At 38.8% G+C, this 14,507-nt stretch overlaps 2 protein-coding genes across 2 annotated transcripts; one reads left to right on the top strand and one right to left on the bottom strand.

Moving 5' to 3' along the window:
- Positions 1–1,864: 1,864 nt before the first annotated feature.
- On the top strand, positions 1,865–5,240 carry cgasa (cyclic GMP-AMP synthase a). Its single transcript, XM_057343012.1, has 5 exons — positions 1,865–3,701; positions 3,893–4,121; positions 4,226–4,486; positions 4,577–4,676; positions 4,822–5,240. Exons 1-5 carry the CDS (start codon positions 2,805–2,807, stop codon positions 5,159–5,161), a joined length of 1,827 nt encoding a protein of 608 aa, XP_057198995.1. The 5' UTR covers positions 1,865–2,804; the 3' UTR covers positions 5,162–5,240.
- A 6-nt stretch (positions 5,241–5,246) lies between these two features.
- Positions 5,247–13,933, bottom strand: ddx43 (DEAD (Asp-Glu-Ala-Asp) box polypeptide 43). Its single transcript, XM_057343011.1, has 17 exons — positions 13,516–13,933; positions 13,368–13,423; positions 12,941–13,067; positions 12,724–12,870; positions 12,206–12,287; positions 11,659–11,815; positions 9,423–9,541; positions 9,232–9,342; positions 8,713–8,854; positions 8,496–8,596; positions 8,244–8,331; positions 7,867–7,994; positions 6,688–6,797; positions 6,359–6,497; positions 6,182–6,269; positions 5,677–5,825; positions 5,247–5,537 (listed from the first exon to the last, which is right to left on the bottom strand). The coding sequence occupies exons 1-16, from the start codon at positions 13,841–13,843 to the stop codon at positions 5,688–5,690; spliced, it is 2,061 nt and encodes a 686-aa protein (XP_057198994.1). The 5' UTR covers positions 13,844–13,933; the 3' UTR covers positions 5,247–5,537; positions 5,677–5,687.
- Between the last annotated feature and the right edge of the window lie 574 nt (positions 13,934–14,507).

The following is a 14,507-nucleotide window of genomic DNA, read 5'->3' on the forward strand; positions in this document are numbered from 1 at the left end:
AGAACAGATTCGATGACCACTGAGTAGAACTGGGTCAGTAGCTCCTGTGGTAGGTTGAACTTCCTCAATTGACGGAGGAAGTATAACCTCTGCTGGGCCTTCTTTACAATGGAGTCTATGTGGGACTCCCACTTCAGGTCCTGAGAGATGGTGGAGCCCAGGAACCTGAATGACTCCACAGTATCCACAGTGCTGTCCAGGATGGTGAGGGGAGGAAGTGATGGAGGGTTCCTTCTGAAATCCACTATCATCTCCACTGTCTTGAATGCATTCAGCTCTAGGTTGTTTTGACTACACCAGGCAGCCAGCTGAGCAACCTCCTTTCTGTAGGCAGATTCACCACCATCTTGAATAAGGCCAATGACTGTGGTGTCATCTGCAAACTTCAGGAGTTTCATGCGCGGTGTGGATCCAAGCGCCTTCCTCATCATCGTCCTCCTCAGCCTCAGGTAAATGAATGTAATTCAGATAATAAAGAAAATCACTAAAAGTTTTATTCCTGTACAGTAGCAATTATGTCTTTACTAAGCGCGTTCATTGTGTGCTTTATATTTTTTGTCAGGTATTATTTTATGGACTATTAAGATTATTTTCTTAAAAAGGAACGAACAACTTGCATTATAACATTCAATAAAGACACCTTACAGATTATTGGGTTGTGAGAAATTAACGTGCTAAATGAAAACATTGCTGCATAGTTACTGTACAGAGATTAAAACTTTTAGCGATTTTATTATCTCGGTTACATAAATGTAGCCTACCTGAGGGTGACTTGTGTCCAGCTGAGGAGGAGGATGACGATGTCGCTCTTGCATATGTACAGTATTATACCCCTTTCTTTACATTCACAGAAAGTACACCTCATAAAACAGTACCAATACATTCAAATGACATTTATGTTTTTTTAAACGCTACAACAAAACAAATTCATAAGGTGACACAATTAGAGGCCTTTAGAATGTTTTATTCATTTAGTCTGTCTCTTGCAAACAACAATTTCATTATGTATTTACACACCTAAAACAGGTTAAAGAAAAGCAGAAGAGAGACTTCTTAAACTATAAACAAACATTTAAAGATAGAAACAATACATAAAACGCCACCACGAGTATAATGTATAAATTAGAAATATGAACTGGAAGCATAACACTTTATTGTATATCTCCTCAAAACTCACTAGGCATCTCGTTTTCCTGACCTGATATCATAGTAATTATAAATTATAGACTGCTGTCTTGATGGCCTCTAAACCCACGTAAAGTTGCATGTGAATATGGCTATCTATCCTGTCTTTACTCGACGTTGGCTTGTTGTTATGGCGTGATAGAGCCTGGAAGCGTGTCCTACTTTTAAGTGCGTGAAAGTTGGCAACCCTGCATACTAACAAAATAGGAAAGTAATTTAAGTACAAACACTAAAACAATACAATACAGAAAACCGCAAACAGATTGCTCTCTAATCCGCTGCACTGTCTTCAGTATCGATTTCTTGGTCAGGGAGCTGTCAATCCAAATCACTAACCAATGAGAGTAAAGTGGCCATAAATCCCGCCCACACGTGAGTTTGTGCCAGAAAGGCGAACGAAAAATTGAGAAACGTAAACGAAAACTCGGAAAGCGCAAATGAAATGCGCGAATTCAAAACTATTATTTGCAAAAACGAAACTTAGAAAATTGTTAAGAAAAATAGCAGTTTATTTGAAAATCATGTCACATTCTTGCAATTGAGTTTATTGTTTTCATTATCAACGTGTTTTTTTCTTTCTCATTGTATATTTTTGTTCGTTTTTTAAAAGTTTGCATTCATTTTTATTGGCACAAAAGGAATCCCATATAGGGCTTATTACTGCTACAAAGTAGCAAATGTAGTTGTATTATTATTGCCTACAGTTAGCCCATTTTATCCACAATCTCTACGTGCATAGATTTAAACAGGCACGTAGCTATAAAATGCATTTTTAAAATGTCCCCATATCAGTGCAAGCAATATCTAGTTCTAGTTTATCACTATCTTTGTTCATATACACATGCTTTGCCATTAAAAAAAAACTTAGTTGGTAATTTGGTCCAACGAAGCACTTAAAGATGCTGTCACATCAACACGTCACGGCTCTCACTCAATCCTTGGTGTTTCGAGTCAGATCGTGGGCGTGGCTTGTTGGTTTTGACTAAATCCTTGGTGTTTCAAATCTTACGAAACCTTTACCCTAACCCTATAACCTTACTCTAACCATCTAAACTACCCATAATTGTTAGAATTGCCTAAAACACGGTTGCGTGATGACGTCAGACTCGAAACAACAAGGATTTAGTGAGAGCCAACACGTCACAGAATTAGGAAGTGAGAAATGAAACAAGTCCCTTTAAGAAAGGTCTGCGCACTCGGTGGCCAATTATTTCTTATTAAATGGGGAAGACACAAACTTCTAAAATAGCTAGCTAAGGACACAATAAAACAACACATTTACATTAAACATAAACTGTTGTGTTGAGCTCAAATTGCGCAACAAACTTTGTCAGGTTGCTCTAGGTTGAAGCGCATCGCATCACAAAAAACTGTAAAGATCGCCTCACCCAGACAGACAATCGATTGTCTTTCACTGAGACGGGCGGGACTTGCTTTCGTATAAACGTTGCACTTTTCCCGATTCAAAGTAATAGCAATGCAACGTCTTGTTAATAACAACGATCTTTAACGAAACTAACATTAGGATGTCATGCGTCTGCGGTTTTCACAGTTTTGTAAAACAGCGATTGCCTGTTAATATACAACTGTGAGTGTCATCCGGCAGTACACTTGCCATCATGAGCAGCCCGAGAGGACCGAGCGGTGCACGCGCAATGGGTCCTGTTCAGCCTTTCAGCAAACCTCAAACAAAAGGCGACGGAAAGAGTCAAGAACAGAGAGGTCCTTATAATAGTGATAGAAACAGCAAACCCACAGAGAGCCCCGCGGACACCCGCAATGGAAGAGCGCCAACACGGAGAAGCGGCAGTGAAAAGCAGACTGAAAGTCAAGACAGCCACGCCACGAGCACGTCCGATAGAAAAGCCGCACCGTTAAGACAAGCAAACGGCAACCCACAGAGTAAAAAACAGAAAGACTGTGAGAGAGATGAACCTTTACAGACGTTTGAAAGCAAAACCGAAGATCAGCTCACAACAGAAGAGAAGAACAGAAGAGCGCGTAAATCTACTGTGGCGCACGCGCCAGGGAATGACGCACAGAAGAGCGCAAAAAGCGATATACATAGTAAACCGAAGATAGAAAGTCGACACCAATCTTCTACAATCGTGTCCGATATAAACCCCACATCAAGACAAGCAAACAGCAATCGACAGAGCAGAAAACAAAAAGATATTTCAGACACTGACAGCGTCAGAGAAGACGCATCTCCGGAGCTCTCCAACAGCACGTCTCAGGACAAACGCAGACCAAAACTTACAAAAACGCAAAAATCTCACAATAGAGAGAGCACGGAAGAGGACACCAGGGCGCATCAGAGTACCATCAAAAAGGAACTAGAAAAAGTCCTCCACGCGACTATTGATAAATTAAAGATAAAAAAATTTGAGAGATCAAAAGCGTCCAGATGTGTTAATGAGGTCACAGACGAAGTCATTTCACATCTGAAACAAAATATGACCTGGTGTAGAGATATCGAGTCCTTAACAACTGGAAGTTATTATGAAAACGTTAAAGTAAGTATAAATTAGTGTCGATTTTACAGCGTCACGTATTCCAGAGACATAAATTGAGCCATTGTAGTATGTTCTTTCGAAATGTAACAATCATGTGTAACTCATAGTCACTAAATAAGTGAGGAAATGCCTATTAAAAAGGTTTAAACATACTTCATGTGCTATTAAAGTCGTGTCCCATCTCATTTTAGATTTGTGAGCCTGACGAATTTGATGTTATGCTGACTATTCCTGTGGAAAGGGTGGATACCCAGGAGTTCAATGACAATGGAGCCTTTTACAGCATTGCACTGAAACGACATCCAAATAAACATCCTCTGGATAGATTTCTAAATGAGGACAAGACAATCCGGGCCAGTGAAATGCTGAATGAATTCAGGCATGGTGTCAAGGAAGCTGTGGAGTCACTGAAAAGCATATGTAAACAAGATTTTTAGAATATTCTACTTTTACTTTGCAATCATTGGGTGACGTAACACAGATTACAACTAACCATCATCATGCTATACTCTTGCCTCTTGTAGACAACATTGTGGTACAGCGCAAGAAGCAAAAGTGTCCCGCAGTGACACTGGAGGTAACTGAAAAAGGAAATGCAATTTCCATTGATTTTGTTCTTGGGCTTAAGGTTCACGGCAATTGGCCGATCAACACAAAAGATGGTTTTAAAATAGAAAAATGGCTTGGAACCAAGGAGAAAAGTGATCTGAAGCGCAATCCATACTACCTGGTACCCAAATATGAGGGAAAAGGAAATGTGGAACATGGTGGAGTTGTTGCAAAGGGTATAATGATTTTTCATCACTATCAGTATTTTAATCAATGAAATAAGTACAAATAAAACTAATGATATTTGGAAACTGTTCTCTACTCAGATGCCTGGCGAATCTCTTTTTCACATATTGAAAAAGACATTCTGAAAAGACATGGCCATTCCAAAACCTGCTGTGAGGCTAAAGGAAAGAAATGCTGCAGGTAACGAAGTTTTGTTCTGTCAAGCGCGTTGAAATGTTAAATGATTTAGTTTTGGCACAGAATTTATTTTATTGGTGCTTTATTGCTTGCACATGGACTAATACAATGGAAAATAAAAAAACTGAACTTTGGTTTACTTATAAAGGAAGGAATGTCTAAAGCTCTTGAAGTATCTTCTAAGTCAACTCAAAAAGGAGCACTCAGATAAGATGTCTAAGTTCTGCTCCTACCATGCAAAGACAACCTTGCTCCACGCTTGTGCTACAAAGGTAGAAGACAGCGAGTGGGCATATGATCAGCTGGCCAACTGCTTCCAGCAGCTTTTGGATGACTTTGTCAGATACTTAAAAAACCAAGATCTCCGTAACTTTTTTGTCCCATCCCAAAATCTCTTGCATCAGAACTATCTGCCCAAGAGCAACTGTGAATTTCTGGCAAACCAAATTGAAATCCAAAGAAACAATAATTTTCGTATATTTCAATGACTTCAGATTTTCTATGAATTGTATTGATCCCCACTTTCACCTTGAAAGTTGTATTTGAAAATAAATTCAAGAAATATCTTTCCAAGTTGTTCAAGTTCTTTATTTTATATTTGTTCAACAGAACAAAGTACATTATCTACTTTTAGATGCATGTTCACATCATCCTCAAAATAGATATGTAGAAATAATAAATGTGACTGAACAGGAAAAAAAACCTCACAATAAAATAAATCCATTCTGCATACTTGGAAAACAAAGCGGTGTCTTAACAGAATGTAAATGTTGTTTACCAAAACTTCACAGGCCTTTCTACACACAGAGGCCTAACTATTTAAAAGCATAGGAATGTAACTCCGGGAAGTGCAGCGATATCCATCTGAAAGATAAAAACACTACTACTAGTCACATCATGATTTTAGTTGAATCACAGTCAATATAATAATTTCTATGAAATTCGTTGTCATACATTTTCCTTTGTTGCTGTGATTGAGCAAGAGAGATTAAATTAATATCACCTTTCAGGAGATCAGAACCGTCGGTCTGAGCCGCCTCTAAAACCACCTCTCCGTCCTCCTCCTCTGCCTCCTTTGGGTGCATACATTTCTTTCTCCCTCTGACGTTTCTCATAACGCTCTGCCATCAGTACCAGTTCTTCTGGTACATCCTAAACAAAAATAAAAATCATTCTTCATTAATGCGCTTAAATTTTAAGTTCAGAAAATCAGAGTTAATACACAGAATTTGCACACACAAGATTGTGGGATGTCATAGTGATGATCCAGTCAAGACTCTTGTAAATTAAGCATTTCACTGCAATCCTAACTGAATATCATTTAATATGGACTTATGTATAATAAATAAGAAAATAAACTGTGCAATAAATAGCATACAACACTTTTTATAATCACACTGTACAAGCAACTTGATACAAGAATACTGTATACTGACTGCAAGACACAGAAAATATGTGCCTTTATGTAACCATGGGTAATGGCAGTGGATGCCTGCAGGTGTGTTTACCTGACCAGACCTCTCCAGAATAGTGATCAACTCGGAAGCAATTTTCCAGTCATCTCTTGTTACCAGGGTTACAGATGCACCAGATCTCCTGAGACATAAAGCTTGTTACAACGGCTGAAAACAGCATTGTTCTATTTTAATTCCTTTGTTTCTCACAGCCACAACCTCTCTACTTACCCAGCACGACCTGTTCTCCCAACTCTGTGCACATACTCCTCCATGTTACGAGGAAAGTCATAGTTGAACACATGCGTGATGTCATGAACATCCAGTCCACGGGAAGCCAGGTCAGTCGCCACCAGGATACGCACGCGACCTTAAACAGTGACCGCGGAAGGTAGATTGTGATTTTGAAGATAAATTTGAGTTAAACCTTAAGGGTTTAAGCCCATTCTGCTGAACTTTAACGTTAATTCATTCTCGAGGTGAGAGAAATAACTTGTCCAGTATTGAGTTGAAGCATGTTAGGCATTGTCCCACTGAGTTCATAGCTTATTTTAGCATACCATCTTTAAAGTCCTGAAGTGCCTCTTCTCGGTCACACTGTTCTCGGTCTCCATGCATAGATTGTACCGGTATACCCTGCAGACACAGGTCACTGGAGAGGTCATCGGCTCTGTACAGCAGCAGGAGTGAGAAGTGTTAGTGAAAGCAGCGTTCCTAATAACCATTCCTGACTTCTATCTCTTTTCTAAAAAAAAAAAAACCTTAGCTCTGTACACTGTGATAGGCTCTGTGAGACCAATTTTCTTTTGTTGCACTTATGCTTTTTGTTGTCCTTATGTTGTTCCAATTGCTTCCATTGTTTACCTCATCTGTAAGTCGCTTTGGATAAAAGCGTCTGCTAAATGACTAAATGTACATGTAATAAATTACATTATGGTATAACAAATCTGTAAATAAGACACTAGATTTTTCATAAAACATAAGAGATCATAGCATAAAATGTATATCAAATGCATGATAAACAGGACGATGGCAGGATAAGAGGTTAAGACAATGTTAAAAGTATCGTATTCTAAGCACTTCCAGTTGTACGGTGCATGAATGGACTCAAAATACTCAATGGGTGGTTTCGGTTTCGACCTGCATTATTTTATTGCATTATATGCCTCTCTTTCATGGACTATTGAGAAAATAACCCAACAGGAAGATAAACTACTAACGGCATAAAATGTATGCAGTTCATTTGTACTTGTTTTACTGAAATTAAACAAATAAATCAGAGTTTTAGCACATTAAGCTCAGTGAATAATCGTAATGGGAAATTACATGTCAGGTTTAAGGTTTTGCAGACATAGAACCAAAAGTCATATTTTAATTGATGACGCAAAAATTGAACTACTCTATTTTCATTCTAAGAGACCTCAAAAACTGCCCCAGTTGCACAGATGTGACTGAGGAGGAAACAATCGGAATAAAAACCGACACTCCCTTTTACAGAATGAATGTTAAGTTTCATTTTTAGCAAAACGTCCCTGATTCTGATTCCAGTAATACCTTTCTTTCTTAGTAGTAAGTGGCACATGAAAGGCATTGTAATATTAAACCATCACAGAACATGTGCAATGACATCATTGATGAACCATTTCAGTTTCACTTCTGAAAAACTTGAAGAAAACCACCCCTGTTTCGTGACATCAAACCTGGGTTACCCGCAAGTCTTATTCTACTGAAGAACTCACTTTATTTTTTTTCCAACAAATATTAGCACTTTGTCCTGAGGCTCCATCCGGTGAATGAAATCAAACACATAAGCTTTCTTTTCTTCCTCCTGCACAATCAGCACCATCTGATGAACAGTGTTCACCGTCTGAAAGAGAGATACACAGAAGGGCCTTACCATCTTAATAAAGAGCCCCAGCAGAAAACACTCCTTTAATTTTTGCTCAAAATGTCATATTTATAAAACACTATAACGATGTCTGAAACAGATATGTACATCATTGCCCAGCATGCTTCATTTCTATATTTCAAACTGGTTTATCTGACCTTATCCATTTTATTGTGTAGAGTAAACTGTGTCCTCTGTGCAATTTCATTTAACCAAGGCTTTACTTACTGCTAGATCCAAAGTGCCCACGTAAACCATCATGGAGTTTTTCAGGTAGGATTTGGCCAGCCGCCTAACACCCGTTGGCCAGGTGGCACTGTAACCACAATATAAGAAAAAAATTAAGACAGTGGAACAGAAAGCATTACCATCAAACCATGTTAAAGGAATAGAAACATAAGTATATATTATATTTTATATAAAAGCCTCTTTCATTCATTAATATCTAAATAAAAAAGAAACTAAACTGTAAAGAATCACCTAGTCATAACAGTCTGTCTATCAGGCCGAATGTCCAGAATGATTTTCATGATTTGAGGTTCAAAGCCCATATCCAACATTCTATCAGCCTCATCCAAAACCTGGAAAGAAAGTGGGGCACAATGGATATTAAAAGAATAAAGGAACTGATGCCTTTGGTATGTTCGTCTAATGTAACAAAAGAAAAAATAAATTTCCCAGCATGCACTTAACACACCAGATAGGTGATGGAGCGTAAGTTGATGAGATCGTTCATCTGCAGATCATTTAATCGTCCTGGTGTGGCAATGACTATATCCACACCACTTCTCACTTTATTAATCTGAGCCCGTCTGTCACCTCCTCCGTAGATACAGATACTGTGCAACAAAGAAAAGATTACATTTATTTACATTTATTCATTTGGCAGAGGCTTTTAACCAACGTGACTTACAAGTAGGAGAGCATAAAAACATTTTGTCAACATGCTTAACAGTACCGTTAGTTTAAAGGCCATGCTACTAGGAGGATTAAAGCTGAAGTAAGCAAAGGAGAGAATGAACAACAATAGTTTAACAATTTTCTTTTTTTTGCCACAAGACATAGACTGTTATTGGTTAGTCAGATAAATGCAGAACAGGTATGTTTGATTGATGCGGAACAGATTAGTGAACAAAGAAAAAAAACAGTAAACAAAGAAAAACAAATACACTGCGAAAGTTGCATGATTTTTCTTGATATGAATGATCACGCTTACGTTTTAAAACCTTTGTAGCTGTATTTGTTACACTCAGCTTCGATCTGAAGTGCCAGTTCACGCGTGGGTGTCAAAACCAACATGCCGGGACCATTTCGCTGGTCCCTGGGTCTGAAAGAAATGTTTATGAATCGACAAGAGGGAGGATGTCGAATGTACAATAAGAGATAAGTGAATAAAAATAGACTTACAAAGGCTGCTCATCCATATGAATGAAGCCAGGAAGTAGGTAAGCCAGAGTTTTGCCTGTTCCTGTTTGAGCTATTCCTATCAGGTCTATTCCCTTCAGAATTACTGGCCAGGCCTGTGACTGCACCATGAGACATAATCGTACACAATTTTAGTGGAAAAAAGAAATGAAGCATAAGGGTAGTTGGCAAAAAATGTACCATGTGTCATATGGTGTGACAGCAAAACAAAATGGAAAAATGTTAATAATAAATTATTTTATGTTATTAACATTTATGTTTCTAATATAAAATACCACAACATTTTTCTTTCTAAATATTTACTATTTCACACCACAGGACACATGTGCAATTTATTTGTCAACTGCCCATAAGCAAACATACCACACATTTTTCTCTAGGGGGCGTTCAATGAAAGCAATCTTGGCATACCTTAATGTTGTCTCTACATGTCAAAATAGGCATTTAAAACTGCAACATGATGTGACATAAATCAGCCCTGCCCTCTTTCAAACTATGACCTATTTGAATATAGTTAATACATTCCAGCCTTTTAAAGTACATCTCTACAGATGTTTGTCAAATCAGGTTTTCAATTATGTTGTTTGTCAAATGGCTTGACATTTTGAAAACATTGCATAACACTACAAATTGTGAAAGTAAGAAATAAAAGTAAACTATTATTATGACTAATATTAAATGACTGATGAGACAGCCCCAGAGGTGTTATTATAAAGAGCAAAGTGAACATGACAGTAGGGCTGAACGATTAATCGAAATCGAATCGCAATCGCGATGTGAGACGTTGCGATTTGCTAATCGCAAGAGGCTGCGATGTGGAAACGATGTGAAATATAGGAAACGCGTCTGTTCCAAGCCCGCTTTGAGTGGCATTCTTGCTAACCAACAGAGTGAGCGCACCTCCGTTATGCCTAATCAAAACAAAAAAAAAAGAAAGCGGGAGAGAGAGAGTGTGTTATTATGGCATCTGCAGAGTCAGATCGATCATATTAGGCAAATAAATACTAAAGAACCGTCCAATTCAGAAGACCGCACACACAGCCTGTGTTATACTCGCTCTCTTCCCTGCGTTGCGCGTCTAGCGGACGAGCCGTTTAAACTTGACGCGCACACATAGCCCGTTTCATACTCACTCGTCTCGCGGACGAGCCGTTTAAACTTGATGCACACACACAGCCTGTTTCATACTCGCGCGACTCTTCCCCGCGTTGCGCGTCTAGCGGACGAGCCGTTTAAACTTGATGCGCACACATAGCCTGTTTCATACTCGCGCGACTCTTCCCCGCGTTGCGCGTCTCGCGGACGAGCCGTTTAAACTTGATGCGCACACACAGCCTGTTTCCTTGACGCACGCGCGCACCCTGTGTCAACTCACGCCTAGCTCCGCGTTTCAAACAAATGCAAATTCTATCTAACTGTTTTTTCACTTGGATGACATTAAACATTCAGCACATTTTCTACTTGTTTTAAAAAATCCCACATACTTAAAAAATAATAAATCAGCCTATGTAACCCTTAAATCCATAACATTTTCTATTGTATTAGTGAATTATTAAAATAGTTCATAGGTTACAATGGGAGTTGTATTTGTTTTAATGGAAACTATAATAGTGTACACTGGTATTTGGATTCTATTGGTGTGATGTAATCTTGAAGCTGGGAACCAATTGAACAACAGTAAGCCCGATTTGAATAATGCCCAAAACACACTACAAAAATGAATTTTGTAATGGTTTTAATGGAAACAATTAGAATTTCTGTAATGTTTTTTGTTGTTGTTTTCTTTCAGCAGGGTAATTATACCCATACTGTGCTCCACACAACAATATTGAGCTGAAGCTTGAATTAGAAAAGTTAAAATCGCAAATCAAATCGCAATTGCAATGTCTGTCAAAAAAATCGCAATTAGATATTTTCCCCAAATCGCACAGCCCTACATGACAGTCACTAAGTAATTACAAAACACGGCAGTATTGACATTCCTATACAAGGTGTTGCTCTTTTGTTCTTGCTGACAGGTGTGACATCAACAAAGGTTGATTCAGGGACACGTAAACTTTCAAGTCAGTACAACATACATGCGAATAATACAAAAGGACAAAGACCTCTCTCCAATTATCAAAACAATACACGGCAAAAAATGCTGTCTTTGACTACTACAGAAAATATGGACCAATAAACTTCTAATGTGTGAAGATTAGCCTGTGCTACTCAGTACCTGAATGGGAGTTGGCTTTTGAAATCCAACTCTGACAATGTTTTCCATTATTCCAGGATAGTGAGCAAAAGCCTCCTCAAAAGTGCACACTGGATTGGGAAAGGTTCTTTTCTCCCCCTCTACCAAATCATCCACAAAGATGTTGTTGTTCTCTTTTCTGGTTGGCAAGAGAAGGAAGAGTCAATAATGTAAATATGAACATTTATTAATTATTACTCAAAGCCGTGCAAATCATGCATTTGCATATTTGTGTCCCTTATACAGTAATACAGTCCAAGCAGTTGCAGATCCAGAAAGTGGATGATGGGTGCTGGGTGGGCCTTTAAAAATGTGGGTGGGCCAAAATAGTTTGCATCACCCAGCTTTATTTGGGAGAAAATTATAACAGACTAGTGTTCTGTCCCACAAGTGCGACTTATATACAGATATAATGTTCTTAAAAGGAAACAAAGAAAGTTTCAGAGCATCCTAAAGTTGTTTTATTGTTTGTGATATATGGCGCCCTCTGCAGGTGGAATATAAATAATGCAGAAAACTCTTACAGTACCTCCAAATTTTGACTTCTTCTGCACTGTGAGCAGCCACAGATTCCGCTTCAATATAGAAATCCTTCTTCAGAGGTGGAAGATCTAGAAGATCATACAGAGGTTGTTAAATCAGGTATAGTCCTTCCAATAGGACTATACTATTTCATTATTTTATGACAGCTTCAGTGTTGTTGTCTTAATGACACTTGTATGTTGTTGAAAATAAAAATGTTTTTAGGGGCAGTCGTGGCCTAATGGTTAGAGACTCAGACTTGTAACCCAAACATTGGGTGGAACATGGTTCGAGCCTCAGTACCAGCAGGGATTGTAGGTGAGGGGAGTGAATGATCAGCGCTCTCCTCCACCTTGGGGTGAGACCCTTGAGCAAGGCACCGCTCCCCGGGCGGATGCTCGGGGTGTGTGTGTTACTCACTGCTGTGTGGATGGGTTAAATGCAGATTCAAATTCCGAGTATGGAACACCATACTTGGCCTCACATCACTTTCAATAATGTTGAGGTCAGTCTTTGAAGAATCACCTTGCCATTTTATAGCTTCATATTTATCACGGTTTTCTCTGAGTGCTATCCAGTCAATAGGCACACGTGCAGGTGCAGCTGCGCCCACAGCCTGGACAGCAGAAGCTGACCAACAGGAATCACGCTGATAGCCTGTGTTGCTATTTCCTGAAGATAAAAGTGAAATTATCAATGAACTATGGAGAATGAAAATGGCATGAACTCTGCAGCGTCTTACCATTGGAGCCCATAGGACCTCTGAACGACCTCCCCTGCACCAGGTCTTCAATCATATCCTTGGCTTTGAGCTGAACATCACCTGATCCAAAGATCATCACCTCAGCTTCATCTACACCCCGGTTTATCTGCCAAACACATGAGGTATTGAAAATGCCATTTCATTTAGATGTACTCAACCCACATTTATGAATTAAAAGTGAACTTCGAAGAACACTGTGGTTGCTCGTTTCTTAATAATCAAGGAAAGCTGAGGTAGCAAAATCTCCAAAGTTTCAACAATTTTTGTCACTTTTTGTCATTTTAGGAGATTGACAGATTCAGTCACCTTCAATGCAGGGTGAGTAAATGTCAATATTTATAAACTACTCCAAGGAAAACTAATTCTTTTCAGGTTTGCAAATTAAATTCTATTGCATTTAACCCGCCTTTATTGACGCTCCACTGCTTTCCTCCAACTCTCGGATTTTCGCACCGCCTCGACCTGGTCATACAGATGAAAGACGGTCATACAGCGGGCTGACACATGCACAGCAGTTACAATTGCAAACTGTACGTACGACATCTGCATCTCACCAATGATTCTCCCGACCAGAGAGTTATCCACGTTAAGTATTGTCGGTGAGGATCTTGACCTCTCTCCATCACAACAACCTCCCCCGCGTCCACCCCTTGACCGACCGTAACTGTTATTTCTCCTGGTTTCACCGTCACAAACGTTTGATGTTGGCTCCCTCCAGTTTGTCCACTGCCCGCCATCCAAGTCCACTTCAGCACGTGGCGCACCGGTGTCTCTGGTCCGAGCCCTTTGAGGAGACGGAGGCCTCCATGACTTCACCTGCACAGACAGCGGCTTCGAAAGCGTCACACCGTCAGCTTCGTACTCATCCTCCCAGTCAGACATTTAAAACACAAATACAAGTCCAAACAAATGGTATTCGATGTTTGTGTTCCGGACGAGAAAATCACTGATTAGAGATGAACACGTCAATCAATTTCCGCTCGCGTGCTTCCTTAAAAAATATACTATGGCGACCGTAATTTCCGTTAAAATAAGTTGTAATCAGTAACCTTTGACTCTCTGTCGCCATCTTTGTTTGAAATTTAAAATGGCAGGTTAGTTGCGGAGTTATTCTCTTAATAATACATATTTATTCGCATTATTTTATGTTCTTAACAATTACTTGAATAGTTAATTATATTATTTGAATACTAAATAAATATATTATTTTTTAAATGGATTAAAGTAAACCGACAGCTCACATTTTAAATAATATTATAAGCTTATTATGAATCAGGGTAGGGTAAGGACGCAGTTTTAAACACCAATTTTAATGCACTGATGTACAGTTTTAATAACTGATTTTTGTTCAATTTTAATCCCAAAAGTTGTAGACTACAGCCGTTTTTACCACTTTAAAAGTATAGTTAAATAATATGGGAAGGATCTACTGGCTTTATTCTTTCTGCTATAAAGTTTTTTATTATTTTAAATATAAAGTGAACACTTGTTGAGGTGTACAAAAAAATGGTTTTGTGGTGTAGAGGAATAAAAATAAATATAGCCT

The sequence above is a fragment of the Triplophysa rosa genome, linkage group LG9, assembly GCF_024868665.1.
Source record: "Triplophysa rosa linkage group LG9, Trosa_1v2, whole genome shotgun sequence".
Classification (NCBI taxonomy): Eukaryota; Metazoa; Chordata; class Actinopteri; order Cypriniformes; family Nemacheilidae; genus Triplophysa; species Triplophysa rosa.

Coding starts and splice junctions, on each gene's coding strand:
- cgasa (XM_057343012.1), top strand. CDS start 2,805: ATGAGCAGCCCGAGAGGACCGAGCGGTGCACGCGCAATGGGTCCTGTT. Junction 4,122..4,225: donor GGAGTCACTGAAAAGCATAT/GTAAACAAGATT, acceptor TGCCTCTTGTAG/ACAACATTGTGGTACAGCGC. Junction 4,677..4,821: donor AAAGGAAAGAAATGCTGCAG/GTAACGAAGTTT, acceptor TTACTTATAAAG/GAAGGAATGTCTAAAGCTCT.
- ddx43 (XM_057343011.1), bottom strand. CDS start 13,843: ATGTCTGACTGGGAGGATGAGTACGAAGCTGACGGTGTGACGCTTTCG. Junction 9,343..9,422: donor CATATGGATGAGCAGCCTTT/GTAAGTCTATTT, acceptor CATTTCTTTCAG/ACCCAGGGACCAGCGAAATG. Junction 6,798..7,866: donor TTTGTTGGAAAAAAAATAAA/GTGAGTTCTTCA, acceptor GCTGCTGTACAG/AGCCGATGACCTCTCCAGTG.